Source organism: Pocillopora damicornis, chromosome 10, assembly GCF_964200805.1.
Source record: "Pocillopora damicornis chromosome 10, jaPocDami1.2, whole genome shotgun sequence".
NCBI classification, from domain to species: Eukaryota; Metazoa; Cnidaria; class Anthozoa; order Scleractinia; family Pocilloporidae; genus Pocillopora; species Pocillopora damicornis.
In genome coordinates, this window is record NC_142679.1 from 16,358,823 (window position 1) to 16,378,795 (window position 19,973).

The 19,973-nt window shown below is 39.3% G+C and overlaps 1 protein-coding gene, 1 long non-coding RNA gene and 2 other non-coding genes across 10 annotated transcripts in view; all 4 read right to left on the reverse strand.

Annotated features, from left to right (window-relative positions):
* Positions 1 to 605: 605 nt before the first annotated feature.
* On the reverse strand, positions 606 to 6,981 carry LOC113679342 (uncharacterized). 5 transcript variants are annotated; one of them, XR_016180662.1, is made up of 10 exons: positions 6,901 to 6,981; positions 5,892 to 5,968; positions 5,077 to 5,119; positions 4,573 to 4,610; positions 3,752 to 3,792; positions 3,359 to 3,418; positions 3,060 to 3,111; positions 2,717 to 2,765; positions 1,951 to 1,990; positions 606 to 1,103 (listed from the first exon to the last, which is right to left on the reverse strand). It is a non-coding gene; the product is annotated as an uncharacterized LOC113679342 (long non-coding RNA). The 5 variants fall into 5 exon arrangements; XR_016180659.1 differs by having other exon boundaries at positions 3,747 to 3,792; XR_016180661.1 differs by having other exon boundaries at positions 5,892 to 5,973; positions 6,901 to 6,975.
* On the reverse strand, positions 1,797 to 1,897 carry LOC113679353 (small nucleolar SNORD12/SNORD106). The gene has a single exon (XR_003446991.1). It is a non-coding gene; the product is annotated as a small nucleolar SNORD12/SNORD106 (small nucleolar RNA).
* LOC113679352 (small nucleolar RNA SNORD52) lies at positions 5,208 to 5,279 on the reverse strand. Its single transcript, XR_003446990.1, has one exon. It is a non-coding gene; the product is annotated as a small nucleolar RNA SNORD52 (small nucleolar RNA).
* A 696-nt stretch (positions 6,982 to 7,677) lies between the features above and the next one.
* The window catches only part of LOC113679296 (structural maintenance of chromosomes flexible hinge domain-containing protein 1), a 26,119-nt gene continuing 13,823 nt past the window's right edge, over positions 7,678 to 19,973 (reverse strand). For 2 of the 3 annotated variants that reach the window (XM_089185859.1, XM_089185860.1), the window contains exons 15-27: positions 19,411 to 19,758; positions 18,496 to 18,846; positions 17,227 to 17,810; positions 16,218 to 16,353; positions 15,446 to 15,623; positions 14,488 to 14,651; positions 13,617 to 13,936; positions 13,025 to 13,135; positions 12,541 to 12,826; positions 12,297 to 12,408; positions 11,520 to 11,803; positions 10,715 to 11,011; positions 7,678 to 9,949 (exon numbers count right to left, since the gene is read on the reverse strand). In XM_089185859.1, the coding sequence (XP_089041985.1) occupies positions 9,186 to 9,949; positions 10,715 to 11,011; positions 11,520 to 11,803; positions 12,297 to 12,408; positions 12,541 to 12,826; positions 13,025 to 13,135; positions 13,617 to 13,936; positions 14,488 to 14,651; positions 15,446 to 15,623; positions 16,218 to 16,353; positions 17,227 to 17,810; positions 18,496 to 18,846; positions 19,411 to 19,758 (3,935 nt within the window). In that variant the 3' untranslated portion in view covers positions 7,678 to 9,185. The remainder of the gene's footprint in view (positions 9,950 to 10,714; positions 11,012 to 11,519; positions 11,804 to 12,296; positions 12,409 to 12,540; positions 12,827 to 13,024; positions 13,136 to 13,616; positions 13,937 to 14,487; positions 14,652 to 15,445; positions 15,624 to 16,217; positions 16,354 to 17,226; positions 17,811 to 18,495; positions 18,847 to 19,410; positions 19,759 to 19,973) is intronic. The other variant, XM_089185861.1, reaches the window with a different exon arrangement.

Here is a 19,973-nt window from a genome sequence, read left to right on the forward strand (position 1 = left end):
TAAATCAAAGCCAACACTTGTTTTCCTTTCCACAGATGAGACACTTAAAAATTAATGCAATGTGCAGAAAAATGGGTAACAGTAACATCCCGTTTTTTGATGGCCAGAGAGAGCTTGACCCCGTTCCCTTTAGGTCTACCACTAAACTATGTATTGCTCAAATGGAACTTAAAATTAATATTGATCATATGAATATAGTTTCTGGTTCGGGGGAGCCCTAGTTTACGACCAGACCTAATCTATACAAATGTTTGTCGCGTTCTACGGAGTTCCCGGATCGTCATTGACAAGGTCTGATACAATCCCGAATACCTCCAAAAGAAGGGGCGCGTGCTCGATTGTTTGATATCGCTGACAGGTCACTGATTCGTGCGTCACTGAGAGACAAGATCGAGTCGCCACTCCACAATTTCATGAGCACTATAATTAGGATCTTCTTTTCGATCCCTTGAATGGCAACTCGAATAGTTTAGTCAACAAATACTTATTGTAATACTAAGAGATCGCATGATTTTACAACTTAGAGTTGAGCCAGTCACCACAACTGAGGTGATCGGATTGTAGTTTTGTTTGTCTACTGGAATGCACTATTAAGTCGAACCGCATTGCGGCAAACATAAATTTAATTGACTGATTCGGGAACCACAAAAGAAATGGATCTAAGTGCCCCAATTTATAGTAAACCGTCTCCATTAGGCGAAGTATTTCATTTGATATTTGCTGAACTGCACAATAAAACAATTGGTACAAAAAAAAAAAACAAACAAACAAAAACAAAAACAAAAAATTGAAACTATACATAAAACACTCCTACTTCAGCACATAAATATGCACAGGTACTTTAACTATGCCAGCCTTTTGAAGAGTGCAGATGAGAAAAAAAAGCAATCATACAATATTTCACTTGCTCTTTCTTTGTGCATGTCTTCACCCTAAATAGGGACCTGATGCTGATTGACTTTATAAAGCTGGCAATACAAGCTCCTCTCGAAAAATCAACCATTTTACATCTAAATACAGTTAAACCATTTTATTTTCTTTCTACATAATAACATAAAACAGCAATAAGCTTGCTCTCTTGTCCTTTGGTGAAAAGTTTCATCCTACAAAAGTAAGTTCAAGTATTCCAGGTTAGAATTGTTCATTCATACCAGTGGTAAAAAAAATCTGCCATGCAGAGGGTGAAAAGTTTAATGAATTAATTTTACACAGGAAATGAATTGCTCAAAAACTATACTGTAGACTTTGATTGCTTTTTCTACAGTGTGCAACCTTTGACCTTCTAGCAAGCTAGACTCCTAAGTTGCACAGTTTCATTAGAGTACTCTGTGTGGGGGTATGTAGTTGTGCTCTTGAGCAAGAAACTGGACATCACCTCTTTACCCAGGAGTGAAACTAAACAACAGCAAACTCACCCTCTCTCCCCCTAGTGAGGAAAGCCATCTACCTCAAGGCACATCCACACAATATTCTCCTTTATTCTCCTTTTTAGGCAGTAACCAGTAACATTTACCATCTGCAGTTCCTTTTATTACTGCTTAAAAACACTTAGAATTCTCAAGAATTCAATAGAAAGAAGGATAGCTCTACAAGTTTGAAACTTTCTTTACCTGTTCTACTTGAAATAAGGGAAAACACTGCCCATGTCAGGCAAGTTTTTATTTTCACAGTTTTAAATGACAAGAAAAAGCCAATCAAACATTGCAAACAACAAATTTTTGAAGAAATTGAAACAGAAAAATGTAAGTGCATAGATGTCAGGGTGAGCACTCACAAGTATGCTGCACTAAATGGTTACAGTGTGGTCAGGCAGTTCTGGCTTGCCACAAAGTGACAGCAAGTTTATCATCATTGTCGATAGGATGGGGAAAAAAGTTTTTACATCATTCCACACTTTTTAAAAAATTCAGCCAAAAAAAAAAACCTCTATCAACATCAATCCTAACTCACCAACTTTTGTATTCTGCCTTGTAATAAGCCCTCTTTGAGCCTATAAAACAAGGTATCAGCAAATTTAAAAATTATCTTGTAGTGGCAGGAAAATCCCAATAGCATAATTTTCAATCATCTAAACCAGTCAGACATCCAAGGAATTAAAACCATCAGTAAGATGCAATGATCTTTCTGGTGGAAACTGCGAACAAGGCTGACTATCATCATCCTGGCTTTGAGTAGTGTTCCACTGTTCTTCAAGGTTCACTTACATAACCCTGGAGTCATTTCCCAAACAATCTAGTAGTAACTGGCCCCAAACAGCTCTTTGTTTGCCATGTTTACATTCAAAGTTATTGTATAATAGTTTTTTTTAGATTCAAACAGCTAAAATATCAGGAAAGAAAACAAATGGACTAGTTTTTTGAGCTAAGACCCACACTACTCCTACAATATAAAATAGGCCTTTGTCACCCCCACTAAAAGGACTTTCAAGAAATGGGCTCTAAACAGCCTTAAAATGTAACTGTGTACATAAGGGGAAAAACACTGTGTTCCAATGAAATGACAAACAAAGTCTTTACACAATCAGAATTCCCAGCAGGTGAGGGAAAGGAAGGATGAATCAGTAAATTCAGAGCTGGCTACTTAAGTTAAAAACACAACTAGTCCACCCAAATGGAACACAATTTGTAGAAAAAAGTTATCTATGTACACAACTTAAAAAACAAATTCCCTCAAAAGCATTGGCCCCAACAAATGCTACCTTACAAAATGAACTCACCTGTTCCTTTCAGCTACCTGTATGGAGAACATCTATCTTCCATTGAGATCTAAAAGGGTAAAATAAGCAAATACCAGGTCAAATATATGATAAAAAGATTTGTAACTTGACTTAAGTCATGAAAATGTGCAACTGGTCAGACATCCAAGGATAATAAGTTAACATTAAGACAGAATCTTTCTGGTGGAAACTGCGAACATGGCTAGAAATCATCATGCCAGTTGCTTATTAGTAGGTTACTCCAGTCAAAACATCACACCTACACAACTATGATGACTAAAACATCAATAAATCACACTAGTCCACAGAAAACAAAAAGAAATGCATCAAAATGAGTGTTCACCTCAGTTCCTGTTTTTTGACACTGTTGATCTTCATTGACAACCAAGGTTTGCCTAAAATCATATCAAGAGTCTGTCAAACTTTGTTCAAATGAAGGTAGAAGCACAACTCAAAAAAATTAAAAATAAAGTAAATCTTGTCAACCAGTCAGACATCCAAGGATATTAAACCAACATTAAGATATAGAAATCTTTCTGGTGGAAACTGCGAAAATGGCAAAACATCATCATTCTGGTTGAAAAATTCAATTTGGGAAAAAAAAAAAGAAAAGAAAAGAAAACACAAACACAGATGAATCACCTTTCAAAAAGAGGTTTCTCATACAAAGCATGACACTGTGGCCAAATGGCAACAAGTGAACTGCAATAAAAGAAAATCAAAATGACTGTTGTAAATCAGACTTTTCATTGTAGAGTTCGAGTTTCATAGGAAACATTCTTTTCTTGAGGCTCAAAGAAATTTTTAGACAGTAGACAGTGCATATTTCCAAAAAAAACAAGAATATGATGCAGTCAGAGAGGTTTGGCTTGGTCACAAAGTGACAAAAGAGTTCTCTTCATTGTCGATAAGATGGGGAAAAAAGTTTTGCTCATCACTCTGCAACAGTTCTTGTTTTGCTCACTATTACCTTGAAACAACCATTAGCACTGGAAAGACAAAACATGCAATAAAAGGGATTTGTACACACCCTACCAGCTGCTTGATCTGCCTGGCCACTTCTATCTCCTTAGCATCTGAAAGAGACATTTCAGCTTGTCACACAGTGTAGAATGAAGAAACAAGTTCAAAGGGATGGTCCAGGGAGAGAATCAGACTGACGTGACTTATCAGCATCATTGATATGACAGGGATAACTGAAAGTTTCTCATCATAACTCTCCAAAAACATCAACATTACTTGTAAAAGACTGTGCTCTAATTGCAGTACGATCTCCTGATACCAGCATTTACCCTTAAATTTTGTATGCTAACCTGGCTTAAACAGAGGCATTTAAACACATTTTATGGAGTATCTACATTCCTATACTCTTTTCTCTCAGATGCTCATACCAAATAAACAATGGGCAGGTAATGTGCTTTCTCACACAAACAAAGAATTCAAAAGTTGAAAAATTTGTTAGTAATGACTGATCATAAATTTTAACCCTTTAACTCCCAAGATCTCATAGTTAATCTTCCCCTCTAGCTGCTTCACATTTCCTTGTAAAAAAATCACAAGAATTTGGTGTTAGATCAAGACTCCTAACTTCTACCTGATAAGTTTGAGTATTTTCATAACGTGTAGGCTGGATAATGTGTGGATGTTATGGGGAGAAATTACATGTTAATCACTCATAGGAGTTTTAGGGTTAAATAGCCAATAAAACATCTTGCTCCAAAAACAGCATGATTAAAAAAAACCCTTGCAGAAACCAAAATGCATGGTTTTGGTCATCTTTTCCCCAGCAAAATTTCCACCTGTACTGGACTCACAGAGCCAAACACTTGATTATATACATAGACTTTACTACCAACCTTAACCTGGGATACAAAAGGTCCTCATCAACATGCCACTGAAACAAATAAATGCACAAATTAATTTTAAGTATCATTCTCTAAAATGGTGTGTTACCTAGAGGTGGCAAGTCATTTCAGAATAAAATTGCGTTCAATGTGCAACATGGGCACTCATACAAGAGGTGTCAGAAAGGGGTTTTCATCAGATATAACTTGCTTTTACCCAAAGGGTTTCTTCTGGAAGTTTGCCAAAGAGGGCCTCATTTATATGTTTTAGGCAGCCCTCTCAGCAGCAACCTGCTTAGTGTGTGCTGCTTCCAATACAAGTTTTTTCACTCATTTCATCTCTATTCTACCCTTGCAACAACTTCAAATGAGTTTGAACTTGTTAAACACATTTCCATACAAAACTTGTTATATGAATAAATTCTTTCACAAAAATTATCCATGCACACCAAGCAAATTTTCACTGTGTGTTCCTGCATCTAATTACCATGCTACAAGAAAAGAAGTCCAAAATACCTGGAAGCTGTTGTAAGATATAAATGCATTAACTTGTGGAGACCTGAAACCAACACCATTTATGGCCATGTCAATTGTAAGTTATAGAGGTACTACCATCAGAAAGAAATATTAATGTCATTAAACAGTGATAGTCAGAGTGTTCAAAGAATTCTTCAAGACTGTGTCATTCAGAGACTCTAGTCTAAAGCATCATCATTCTATCACATGCTTTGCGAAATACACCAGCCAATTTTTCCTAAGTCAAATGCATCTCATTGTGTTATCAATGATACCTGCATTTCTGAGAATGATATCATGTCTAAGATAACAAACATATTCTGATAACTTTTGACCACTGCCAATCTGATCAACACCAGATCAACACCTGATTATATATAACTTATCAGCTTAACTTTTCAACGAGAATGATCACTCTACATACAGTAACCACCATGCTCAAAAAATTCCCGAGTAGCACTTCAGGAATTTCATATGCTTTGGAAAGAAAAAGCTATGGTCATTAACCCTTTAAATCTCACAAGTGATCAAGACAGAATTTCTCGTTACTACATCTATAAAATACCATGCAGACAAGTGATGAGAACAAAGAAAAAATATCAAATATTGGAATTACTAATTGATCCGATACCAAATTCTCCAAATTAAATGATGAGAGTCGTTTGGCAGACAGTAAGGAGAATCATTGATGAGATCTTGGTTTTTTAAGGGTTAATTAAGCATTTTTTAAACATAACAAACCAAGCAAAGAACATTAACAATTTAATTGTGAGCAACAATGATTACTTTTCATCACTGACTCACATACTGCTCACCATTGAGGAAAAATGTCCCTTATTGCTGGTTACATTTTTTATAGCCAAAGACCACCTCTAGTGTAATTGTCCTACACCTTAACTGAAGGAAAAAAATGGAGAAAGAAAAAAAAATTTGAGATACATACAATCTCACAATTTCACCAAACTAAACGATTTGCAAATCCAGGGCACAAATACCCTTAAAGTTGTTGAAAGGACGTGAGCACTGGTGAAAAATTATTACCAGGAATTGTTCAGCGTCTCTTTACCAGCCTCAGACAAATGCCTCGATTCGACATCACTGTTCCAGAGAAGCTACACAAAACGTGATACTTCAAAGATATGTCAGGCTCGTCATCTTTTTGTCATCACTAGCTGGGACTCTGACAAACAACTCCCCTCTAGCTGCTACGCATTTCATTGTAAATCAGTTACCAGCCCCCATTCGGGTTAGTTTTGGATTTTAGCATCCGCGACCACAGCAAGAACGTCGCCAACTACACACATCAACACACGCTCTCCATACGTAAGTGCGGGAAACAGAGGAAAATGTCACCCAAAAGCGTTGTTGCACTGTGGGAAAGTCCCCTCATACATAAACCGGATAAAATAATCGAACTTTCTCATGTAATATCGCTTTAAGTTTGTATTTAATCATTCCACCGATTTGAAACACGCGGTTGTGATGTGCGAAAGCTTGTTAGGAAAATTATGTTTCTGTATCCCTTGCGCTCCGTTCTTGAAGTGGTAAAACTGAACATTTCGATAGTTCTGAACGCTTACACTTCTTTTTAGTTCTTCTTGTCGTTTTGTGAAACTGTTTTGAAACAATTTTGACGTGAAATTGCTACCGCCATGGACCACGTGGTTAGCTAGAAAGATTCGTTGAAAGTGAAAAAAAGGTAACTATTCTCCTAAGAACACGCTAGTGAGGTAATAATATAATATTGCAGCTTAAGTGCAAGTGTGGATATCTGCACAAGAGGGCTAGAGATTCAATCACATTTAATTACACATTTCAACTTACTTTCACGGCTTCTTCATCCACTTTCGCCATCTTCGATAATCATGTGCACTGTTCTTAATGAAGATTGCTACTGACCTTTATACCACGCTCATGTGACCAAAAACCAATCCAACGATTGGTTGCTACAGCTGAGCGGAAAATGGACTGGAAAGGAGATACCAACCGGAAATCGAGTGCCTGAGCATCAGGGAGGCGGGGTTACAAATGGCGATTTTAGGGTATCCCACTACAACTACAAGTGCAGCGCCAGCTCGACATTTGCAACACACTACTCCAAATCAAGACAAAGCAAGAAAAAAAAACAACAACAACAAAAAAATACAATCGTTTTGCCTCTCTTGCAAAATTTAACAAACAACCGAAATCGGCCGATGCTATTCGAAATCGTTGATCAGTATACGGAATCAGGAGCCCATTATTGACACAAGATATAATTACAACTAGGAAAGCAAAGTTAAGAATCTAAAGTTATCGTTACGAACTTTGGGTTTGTAATCGTAACTTTGGGTCTGTAGTTAAAGCTCTTTAAACAATATTCATCTATCGTCTAAATGGTGGTCAACAGTGTTCTTTAAGGAAGTTAGTGTCCTAAAACAGACGCTAGTTTCTTTTTTAGTGTCTAATAAAGAACACCAGTGTCTACAAACGAAGGTTAGTGTCCAAAAACGGAAGCTGGTGTCAAAAAATGGACGCGCATATCCAAAAACGGACCATAATGTCCGAATTCTGACTGTGGCAAGGCTATAAAGGTAAAAGAAACGTTGATTTCAGACAAACTCATTTTCGTGGTTTTTTAATCCAAAGTGGCGAATACCAACAAATTACAACTCGTTTAAAATACTGAACACATATTATCGCATGTTAGACTGCGCAATATAAGAAATAAACATTATTATTATTATTATTATTATTGAACACGCGCACGTATGACAATTTATTTTTTTAAGCTAACAATAAATAAATAGCAGTTTCCTAAAGCTGGAACACTTAAGAACTTTGTTCAATACTTTGAAAATTTCTTGTAAAACTCTTTAAGAAAAATGGAGATGTCAATATAATCTTCTGAATATGGGAAAAATTCTGTGTTCAGTCAACCAGTCAAAAGGGTAAAATACATCTATTTCTAATTACAGTCAAATGGCTGAAACCAAACCAACCGGCCGCAAAACGCGATCAAATCGCGTTGGTAACAACTCGTTGCTCATTTCGCAGACCTGCAAACTGTTTTGGCTTGTTATTCTTAGTATTTTCGTTTATTATTTTAGGAATAACAATTAATTACTAAGCACAAAGTATACCAAAACAAAACAAACAAAGTCTTTACAAATCTGCAAAAAGGATAGGAAAAACAGATTGCACCGACAATACCTGTAAAACTAGCGCAAATAAAAAGAATGGACAGTTTCACTTTCAATTCGAATAATAACAATGCCTTCTGGAAATTTGAACTCTTTAATAAATAAAACCTAACAATAATTTCGTACTTTTAAATAATACTTCAATGGAATAAAAATAAATTAACTTACTCGAATCATTACATTAAAATAAATTCTTAGAGAAACGATCAATGGATAAATCCTACGTCAAAGACCGTAGGCTAAACTTTTGGAACTGGGTGCGGTTGACTTTGCCAAACTTGTCGACGTTGGGCGCAGGTTATTACGAGATAAAACTTTTTTTGCAAGCTAACTTGATTAACACACCAACATAACGAGGCAAATCTAAACCGTATCAACTTGGTTGCACAAAAAGCATGCAACCCAAGGCTTAATCATGTGAAAAAAGTAAAACTAAAACGATTTAAGCAGTCGGCCTTACGAAGAAATCAATGTGTACTCTTCTCCCACTTCAGCATTTTCTTGATTTATACAATGAACATTTACGTATCCTCCGTAACTGATCACAAACAATTAAAAATCTTATGACAAATTTTGTTCCAGCAGTAAAAATATGTCTAAAATGACAAATAAACTTTAGAAACTCTTTGCTAAAAAGAAAGAAGCCGTAGAAATACCAAAATACCAAAAACACTTAAGATTCTACCGCATATCAACACACGCTTCACAGATTTGTCACTGTATAAAGATTTCTTTAAAACGGTGCACTGTAAACCAAGGTAGACATGAAAAAAGAGTAAGGGCACCAGATTCCGACATAAAAACTGCACCAAATACAACCGACAGACTACACAGAGACGTGTAAAAACGATGGACAATCTGTCCAACTGTATCACTAAGCTTACCAAGAAATGTTTTAAGCAATAGCGAGAAATAATAACTCTATGGTTATCTTTTCCTCCGTTTTTCAGACGGTTCACTGTTGTCCCTTTCTTTTTCAAGAGTTCTCAGTTTTTTAAGTTCTCTTTCAAGATCGTTTATACGAGGTGTTAAACTCTTTTTGGCATTATTCAGCTGCTCTTCTTTAGAGCGGACATCTGTCATTTCCCGCTCGTATTTTACCACCGTTGCATTAAGCCTTTCGAGCGCCTCACATCTCTCATTCAGATCCCTGTAATGCTTCGTCTCCCTAGCAGGTAACGCCCCGAAGGCAAATTTCAAATCTTCTAACCTCTGCGGACAGCATCTCTTCGGATCCATCAAGCCGTCGGAGGCGATCATGTTCCCATCACGTGTCAAAATCGTGGGGCATGATTGCCTCATTCTGGTGACATGTTCTCGGTACGCCTGGCCAGATTTAAGGTCTTTGACAACTATTGTCTTCGACAGAAGGTTCCAGAACAGGGTCGAGCGAAGGTAACCATTGTCGCTGGTAAACTCAAGGAGATTTACTGCGAATTCAATGGGGCTACGATAGTTAGAAGGCGGGGATGGAAGCTCAAGAGGAAGACGTTTGCCATCACTTCCGTCAAAGTCTCTCTTAGTGAAAGGCAATAATGTGGCTTCGCAATAAGCCGGACACCCTGCGTCGTAGACTTTCCGTTGCTGTTCTGTGGTGCAAGTGAGTGTGACTGACATTTTAGACTGAAGGTACCACGAGAGGATGCGAGCAAGTAACGGGTCAGAGACAAACGCAAGCTCAGCGACAACACCTAAGAGAATGAATCGATAAATCAATTCATCAACAATCACCAAGCAAAAACATCGGCGAAGTAATTTTGACACCAATGGCTGGTCTTAATCTATATATCGTAATCGTCTCCGTACAATGTTCAACTTCCAAGATTCCCTTGTTGCTCCAACGTGACGTTACAAAATAAGAAAAACAGTAACTAAAGCGATAACTGATCGATCGATCAATGCACCAATTTTCCGCAAAAAGCTGCCAAAAGACTGCAACCTCCTTCACTGCTCTGAATTTCACCACTCATTTTTAAGCAGTGCAAAACTTCCTTTAATTTGGTTACGTCCTCCAAAGTAGTAATTAAGTAAGATTGAAATCTTATAAGGGAAGAAATCAAATACACAGAAAAACCAGGATGGCTAGGGGTGGAAAAAAAATTAATTCATTAAATTTTAACATCAGAGTGCATATTCTCTATACTGTTCTCTATACATGCCCTAGAGTGCTGAAAAGGAGAATTAGTGTAACAATCAAGAGCTTTAGTTGGTGATCATTTCCTGTATTCTCGTCACTTTAACGTTTGATTCAGCAGTGATAATGTTAGGAGAGATTAGCTGCCAGTCACTTCTAGGGTCAAAGAACTTGACCATAATTATCCTGGATAAAAGGGATGCTAGTCTGTCCTGAACTCTGAACTCCTCAACCTTGAACTCTCCCGTCCAGTCCAATGCGCAGAGATGTAGGTTACGTCCCCTCCCCCAACCCTATCTCTTTATCCGAAATATGGACAAACCTTTAATGTATTGACGAATCCTCGCCGGAGGATGCCCGTGCTGCATGATGGCTGGTCTTGTATTAGCCTGATTCGCTTCAAACTGATTTAGTTCATGTCTGCTGGTCTGAAGCAGAGTTTCCACGTCTCTTCTCCTCGGTTCTCCTCGGAACGCACTTTGAACAGGGGTGAGTGCCGTCGCCACTTCCGAGTGGCACCGAGTCAACCTTCGTTTAGCTTCTGTAACCTTATGCTCGTTATCTGTGATCTGCCGTTTCAGTGGCTGCAACTCGTTCTGTATGCGCTGAATGTGTTCATCTGTAATAGAAAGCTCATCGTTGAGTTAACATAACTGTGAAATTGAAAAAAAAAAAAAAAACCCAGACAGGTTTGATAAGCTTTAGTTTAGCTTAAGTTTTCACATCACAAAACCCTTTGAGATGGTAGCATAAGTTTTCTGGACCAACCAAACGCAGTCCCGGACGGATTACTTTCTACACTCAGATGAAAATACCTCCATTATTAGAATCAAAACCAATATTACCACCATTAAAATTACTATTAACATTATTCTCGTTATCATTGCAATCATAATTAACAAGACTGTTATCATTATCATCATCGTTATCGTTACCATCATCACAACCATTACTATTACTAAGAAATAACGTCAAGGATTTGGCAGCAAGTTCAAAATAACATGGCGTTCATTGCACGTTGCCTCAGCGCGGTCGGACAAAAGAAAATGTTGCATATGCTTCCACAAACTGATTGGCGTTTCTCAAATTGAACTCCTTCCACGTAAACAAGACAAAAAAGAACCTACCTGTACTAAACGCAAACTTTACAGACTGTGATTGAACACCAGGGGCGGAGAACACCAACAGATAATCCCCAATATGATTACCAACACGACTGCAGAGAGTAAGCCTCGGTAACCTAGCCATACCGTGGCTGAGAGCGATTCGGACCGGCTTGTTCTCCAAAGCAGGAAGGACCACGTCCTTGGGTACAGGCCCTGACGGTTGAATTGTAACGCTTACTTCGATCGAGATATCAGCGATGTTGCTGTATAGGTCCTCCGCTACAATGTCTACAACCTCTACTCCGCTACAGGAGAAAAGAACGACATCAGGGACATCAGATACGGATCCATATTTCACACTTAAAAAGGCTAGTTTCAGATGCCGAGCCTCAAAAGAGCAGAATCGAATTCAGGGAACTATATTCATGCCAAAGCCGGGATTACACTAATTTGAAACGGCTGAATAAATTCAGAGTGGCCACGATGTTTTTGACTTCTGGTTTAGCCGGTATTAACGGCACCGAAGTGGCTTCGATTTATACAGCACGCTTAACCACGTGTTAAACACAGTATTATTGTAGTTTCAAGGTTCACTGAAGCCACAGGAAATGAATTAAGTTTGGCCGGAATTAAGATCGTCGAGAGCATCTAATTTTCCCGTCTAAGTTGATTTTTGAATTTCATTCAGCCTATGTGAAGTACGACGCATGACTTCACTTAAGTACCTTCTCCCTTAAATAAAAACGGCCATAAACAGAGTTTTCCATTCCTAGCCAGACTTACTTCAGCACCACTAACCTTCTTGCAGGTCGAGGAAGAATGGTACGGCCCTTGACGTCTGCAGTGCATGATGCTGTAATCACCCCAGGTGAACCGGATGCAAACCGCAACACAAGATTCTGAGCAGGGCCTAGAAACAGATACAGAAAAAGTCACTATTGATTTCATTCAACCAGCTTTGTTAAGGCCAAAAATGTCGACAAAAAAATGCAACATATATCATAAATCTGAAATAAAATCGGTTCAATCGCGATGCTCGTACCTGGCTGTACCACAAAATAAACTGGGTTACTCCTAATCACGTGGTCAGCCGGCGACAGCACGGATTTAAGCCTATCTCTGTGCTCGGTAAACTGACAGATGATTGACCACCGCCCCGCCTCCTCCAAATAACGGTTTGCGATTGATTGAAAGGTGATCGTGCCTGTCCTGTCCTGTGTGGGCTTCCGGTAGACAGAAGATACATTGCTGCCGTTTGGACGAGTAATTTCGAGGTTGAGATGGTTGACCGCATCTACTCGAACTCCATCATCTGTTTGGCAATCGACCTTCATAGAAAACAAGGAATCGACATAAGAACTCAAACTATAAACAGGTACACTGCCAAAAGAGCGGGAAAAACGCGGGTGGCCAAGTCGCGACTAGTTGTAGCTTTGTATTTCTTTGGTCAAGAGGATCGCTCGAGTTTGCCCGATCAATCATACGGAACAATAAAGCTAAACAAACAAAAAACATGAAGTGCATACCTTTAACACTGGATAACACCCTGTGGCCTGCAGTTCTTGATCAGCGATTACCTGGACCACAACAGCTTTCACTCGATTACTTTTTTCCAAAGTCGCTGTAACAGTTGCAACCTGCAAAATTAAACAATGAATACTTCAAAACAGGAAAAGGAGGAATAGGTCGATGAAAGAAAGGAAGAAGGAACGAGCGAAAAATTAAATGAACAAATTCAAAAATACTTACATATATCGAAATTAGGGAAGATTTTGTTGAAGAGAAAGAAGGATTACAATAATTTCTTAGCTTAAATTGCACAATTATCGATGAAAAAATTTTCAATTACGCATTATAATGCTAAAAATTCAGCTACACCTAGATATTAACGCTAAAAATTAAAAAAATTGCTAGCTAAGAAATATAGAAACATAAAATATGCATGCAAATGATTTAAAACTTTGGCAAAGAAAAAAGCCTTAATATCTTTCTTAACTCTGTTTAAGGATTCAATATTTCCGATAGGGCAAGCATTAACGATTAGTACTTAAAGAGACGGGCTGCCATTAATGTTAGTGTCAGAAATCAATATACTTTAGTTCACGCTGAAACTCTTACCCCTAAGTTCTTGTGATCTGGACTGGACACTTTCAGTTTAACCTGTTGGTCACCAGTTCGGCTGCCACATTTCAGTGTATTCGCTTCAAACACCGCCTCACCCCTTTGAGTTTTCTTCTGCAAAAGAACTCCACAAGAGGCTGGAACCCAGGACAAGTTCAGTGTCGTACGGATGGTTGTCTTGTTCCCTGACCTGTCGCAAACGAAGGCGTGGATAGGAGCATTGAAGAAGCAGTTCGAGAAAAGCTTGGCTGTGTGTTCGTGTTTCTGCGAGGGATCATCAAACGCTTGGCTTTTCAACTCAATGTGATGCGCAGCACCTGAAATAGCAAGACGACAAATAAGGGATATGCAGCTAAAACCATTTTTAACACGACAGCCAAAACCAGGCTAATCAGTGGAAAAACTGAAATACTTCGCCGAATAGTCACTGCAGTCACATAGGCATCATTTTTTAAAATTCTTCTTAAAAAGCCACATCCGACATCCATGAATCATAACGAGTTCATTGAACAACCAAATCCCCAAAGTTTTTAAAAGGAAATATCTTTGCTGAGGGTAGGTGGAATATCTTGGCTAGGGAGGGAAGTTGCGGTTATAGCCATACTTAATCCTAAGAAAGACAAGTTTGAATCACATATTTTCAAGAGTTTGATTCTGATTCTCATGAAAATTTGAAGATTTACTTTTATGAATTCATCATTAAGAGAAGAACTCGGCTGTTATTTTGGTATATAAAAATTCAAGCAGAATTCACCAATGGCACGTCTCACTTCTGCTTTCTTTCTTCCACCTCTTAGTCAAGGAACTCTTAGTTCGTATTCATTCGAACCCCTTTTGTCACTTTTCTGTAACTCACATCTCCTCTCACCTGGTTTGAGATTGATTCTCTGAGTATCCCTAGTGAACCTCCCATTCTTGTCACTCACACACATCGTTACAACACCGTGCTGGCCTGAAATTGTCGCGTCGTTGTTGAACACAAATTCCGTTCCCTTCAAGATCAGGTTTCCAATGAAAATAGCGGTGCCTCCACTAAATTAAAAGAAGGAAAACAAAATGACCAATAGTTAAAAAAGGTTGTGGGTAATTAATCGAAGTGAAATACTACGATCACACTTAAGTGTAATCGTTTGCCTCCAGGTTAAGTCGCTTTCGATGAAGATAGCGACGTTTCTTCTGAATGCAAATGAACTTTTTCGGCCAAAGAGGTCGACTATTCACTCGTCAACTGGCGAAGCATTATGCTCCGCTGTGATTGGCTGGTTTTGAGCTGTTGTAATTGGCTCATCACGATTTTGTGTTCCTTCATTGGTGTAGCTCTCCCATTCAGGTGTTTCTAGGTCATGGAGATCCATGCTACCGGGATATTTATTCCACTGTTTCTGTTGTTGGGGTAACATCTCATTTTACCCGTGCAACATGTCAAGCATTGCTGCAGTCGAATCCTCGCGATCCACATCGAAAGTGACTAAATCGTGAGACAAACGACAGCACTAGAATCTTATAGAATCTTAGCAGTTCCACCAAGCAGGGAGAGAAGACGTTACTGCGACGACGTTAGAGTCCAGTCATAATGTATCACCTGGTGGGAGGATGGTTTCCAGGAGGGAATCAGTCGTCGCTAACAGGCTATAGAGGGGGTTTACAGGAATGGACTGTCAATGAGGGGGTTTCATCAGAACACTTAAGAGTCTGTGGGGGGAAATCAGGTAAATTTTAAAGTGACGCACCCCAAATCCTTCATCCCTACCCCTCCCCTTATGACTGATCACTTATTAAAAGTAAAGCAGACTCGGGCGAGATTACAAGCAAATACGATGGTTCACCTTCTGGTTGGCGAATGTTCAACAGACACCAACGGTTCTACATCCGGGGGACATTCAGCAGAGTTGCCCAGATTATCCTTAAGCTGTATTTTCAACTTCTGGGTCAGCTGTTTCTTGCTGTCGCACTCAATCTCCAACGAATTTGTTTCACAACAGAACAACCATTTCTGTGGCTCGCCTAATTCAAGATACATAATAAACTAAATTAAGTGACCTAACACAAACGAAACAAGACTAGAAAACGGAGAGTAATCAACTGAAGAATCATCTCTCTTGTGCCCGATTTATGGGGGAAGTTCTGGCGAGCGTCGGGCATAGGAAAATTCAAAGGAGAAGTCGAACCCGACATTTTCGATCTCGGACTCTCGTCACATCCCAAACACGACCGGGATGTGAAGGCAGCTAGGGATGGCAGGGGTAGGGGTGGGGTAGCTCAATACACCCGGAGTATCTCTTGGGAAAGCTAAGTATTTAATGGACACTGGGTGAGGGAATTTAACGGCAAGTTCAAAATAACGGGGCGTTTACAAATTACTTTTTGTTATGATAATTATCATAATCATGACTAGTAGTATCATCAACATCATCGGCGATTTGTTTTTAAATTGAATGTTGAACTGGCGAACAAAGGCTGAAAATGGTAAAACCAACAAAAACCATTAAACCCCCTCTCTCACGCACCACCGCCTCTAGCTACATCACGTAGGGCTACACAATTTGAGGTAACGGAACCCAACTGTTTGCCTTTCCTACACATTATAGGTCAACTTACCCGCTAGAGCCTTGATCCTGATCTGCGTTCGACATCTAACTTCGCTACACACGCACTCGACGTTATGCACATAGGCATTGTTGGCGCTATTGGATGCAGGACAGTCAGGCAAGTATGGAAGATTCTTGTTCGGTACCTTGGAAGTACACAACAAATAACTTGGATTAAGGTAACAAGGGTTCTCTGGCTAGTTGAAACTTTTCGTTAAATCCAACAGAAAACCTTACCAAAAACATTTTACTAGTGTATGTAGGAAACATAGGAACGATTTATGCGGGGATTCGATGAGCAAATTTCGCCGCGTTAGTCCGGCTTTAGGAGTCTGGGGAGAGCATGAGAACTTATGTGGGGCTGACGGCTTATTTCTGTTTCTTGGAATCGAGGAATCATTGGCTTATGGTAAAATAACTTTATCTTCTAAGTTCACGTTTATGCGGCACAGTATGTCCACGAGTTCATCTCGCTTCGAATTTGGGGAAAATTCCATAATGTCATTGATTCCCGAAAAAAATACCTTTCCACAAGCAAAAAGTCAAAACAAAACATTTTCCCAAAACATACAAAAAAATTGCCAATCCGAAAAATTTTCATGTCACACGGTAGGCCATTAAGGAAGACAAATATTAAAATTAGGAAAATTAAGGGAAAATAATAATTCAGACGATTTACATGGATGGCAAATAAACAACCTTTGCAGTAGTTTTCAATTGAGATTAAAAGTAATCCTAGACTGAGTTGGCTTTGCTTCACTTTGCTCTGTGAATAGTCCAAAAAAGACTCCTATCACCTTCCACCAAACAGATGCAATACTGAAACCTATTGCAATTTGTTTATTCGTGTTTTTTCCGCGCTTCAAGCAGTTTGCCTTTCGTAGTTTAACTTCTCATTGGCTCATAATGATGTTGAATTTTGCTTTGGTTGGCCGTTGTGATTACTTGGATACTCCACTGAAACCTGCTCTTCACAACTGTGTGTAAGTAACGTTTTCCAAATAGCACTCCTATCTTACCTCTCCGCTCCACGTTGTGGTTACTCTGAGATCCAAATATTTCAAGCCATCAGAATCCAGCAGTTTCCCACTTTCATCGAACACTTTCAAGAACAGTCCCTTGATGATGGACCCCGCAGGAACCGTTAACTCTAAACAGTCTCGCCTCTCCCTAGGTTCCACTCCATTGGTAACTGTTAATCCATTTTGGTTTCCTTCGCAGACTAACACTCTATGAGGCAAAGTGCTCGGAAGAACTTTTATGTTAAACTGTTTTAATTCCTTCAAAACTTCGCTCACAGTGAGTTTACGCCTGTTGCTTTCCACAGTGACAAGTGATATTTTAACTTTAACAGTACATGGTGCTTTGCCAGGGGGGAGTTTGACTTTAACAGCAGAGAATCTACCCTGACCGTGCTCTATGTTTGCGAGATGTGGGCCCCCAACGAATGCCTCGCAATCTGCATGGAGTTTCATTCTCTTGTCACTCACGGAGCAAGGTTGATTCCACTGATCCAGTACTTGAAGAACAAACTCGGGAAATTCGTCGTAGTTTGCAACTTCTGTCGTTTCGAACTGAGGAAGTTTAACACTTTGTGGTTGACCTGATATTGGAAAATAGAAATACAAAATCACTAAGAGGTAACGGGTGAATGTCAGTATCTGAGAAACTGCGCGCCTACCCTTCCACTAACCCAACAACAGCCAGCCAACAGCCAGGGTTAAAGTTTGGTTAGGGGAGGGGTAGGTGCGATGTTGCTCAGATACTATCGAAGTTACAATCCTGCGACTAAACGCGATTAACTTGAAAAGTGCAACTTATCGTTGTTGATTGAAAACGGAGTTCTGTTAAAACTCCAATACACTCTGTCACACTTAAAGTGGACTCCGTCACTGAAGCTGACCGCTTACAGTAATGAGTTTGTTTGGAGTTAAAACAGGATTTTTTTTGAGGTACTTTCTCAATAGCGCAGTCTGCTGCAAAGAACAACTTCAAGTTAATGTGGATATCCACAAGAAGACAAGTTTCCAAGACTTCCCCCTACATTAATGAAATATCAAACCACTGGCTACTTTGTGTGAAAGACCTTAAATCTGTTCACAAGTACCGGTAATGGCTCTCTATGACAAAAAAAACGTCATTTAAGAATGTCTGGAAACAAGAATATGGAATCTTCATGGTTTTTTAAACGAAATTTTACAACGATTAACTCTGTTACTACTTCTGTGTGTCTAGCGCTTAAGCAAAATAAGAACCATAAAAAAAACAACAATCTTTCCACCACTAACCCGCCTTTATTCGAACTGGAAACGTAACGAAGTCTATTCCTGTGACATCTACTTTGATAAGTTGATCGCGTCCATAATGAACTTTTCCCAAGCCACTGGGAGTGAGCGTGAGACCGCTGACCTCGAGCACTCCGTCGTTGTTCGGCTTGTATTTGTCTTTGACACCTTGCACTTCCATATTTGGGCACGACACCACTAATTTGACATACTCTCCTGAACTGAACCTAGTAGCGGCGTTATTCTTGCTGTCGACAAACGAGAGTTTGAACTTAAGCTCTGGCTCTCCCAGGGTGAGCTGTGGAGTTTCATTGCTTGACGGTTCCGTCACCTTGAAGTAGGATGCGATATTAGCTGCAAAGAGGCAAAAATAACGAAGTACGTTTCATCCTTCGGCCTTGACCCACCCTGAGTGGGATACAGCAAGAACAAAGAAATGCTATAAAGGTTGAATGAGAGAAGAGGCTGAGTGCTGCTGGAAAATATCTCACTTATCACAACAGGAAGCCAACAGAAATATTACTTCTTCTCCTGGACGAGATGCTAATTCATCAATGATTCTATTTCCCCTCTCCCTCCATACTTAACTCGTTAAATTTTCCTGTGAGTAATAATCAACTGAGTGTCGAAATTAATCCGGAGTTGCATTGGTTTCAATCAACTTCGCTCTGTAATTACTCCATTAAACGCGCGACACTTTCTCTAACACTCAGATTCAAAATTGAAAACCAATTGTGGTTTGGTTCCGAGCTTTCCCCAGCTTTCCCGAGCTCTCCCGAGCTTTAGGCAAACTGCTTATTTTTACTTTTACATTAGCTCTTTCGGGTATTTTTTTTCCTCTCTAATTAGCTACTGCGATAACTTTGGTTTAACCTCTAACATAACTTACATTTACGGTTTTAAGAAGCAGTCTCTTACCTTTCACGTTGATCTCAAACTGCATGGAAGTCATTTCTCTGTCTCCTAGCATGGCAACGTACTTGAGAGAGTACCTTCCAGCCACAGACAACCAAAACGGTTTGAAGCCAAACTTTTCTCCGTCGTGCGGTTGATCGTTCTGAACAGGTGCCATGTTCTCAGGTCCCTCGATTACCTGACGAATGCACAGTTTCTTGTTGTGTAAGCTGACGAGAGGTTTCTGAGGTCGTTCGCCATTAAAGATTTTTACCCAGAAACCATTGAAACCCTCTTCAGTTTCACCAGCTAACCACTCTAATGTTGTTCTTGGTGAAATTTCGTTGATCAGGTTGTCTTCGTACACTTTTACTATGAATCGAAGATAATTTTTCACGTAAGTTAGTGTCCAGATTAAACTAAACAACATTAGAATTTAACAGTGATCCTTCCTAAGGTGACCATCTGTCTAATTTTTGCGGATCTAATTGAAATATAACCAGGGAGAAAAGTTGGGAACTACGAGATAAACACTTGTAGAGAGCCGCAGGGTTTGAAAATCTAACCCAAGCCACAACGGAAGGAGG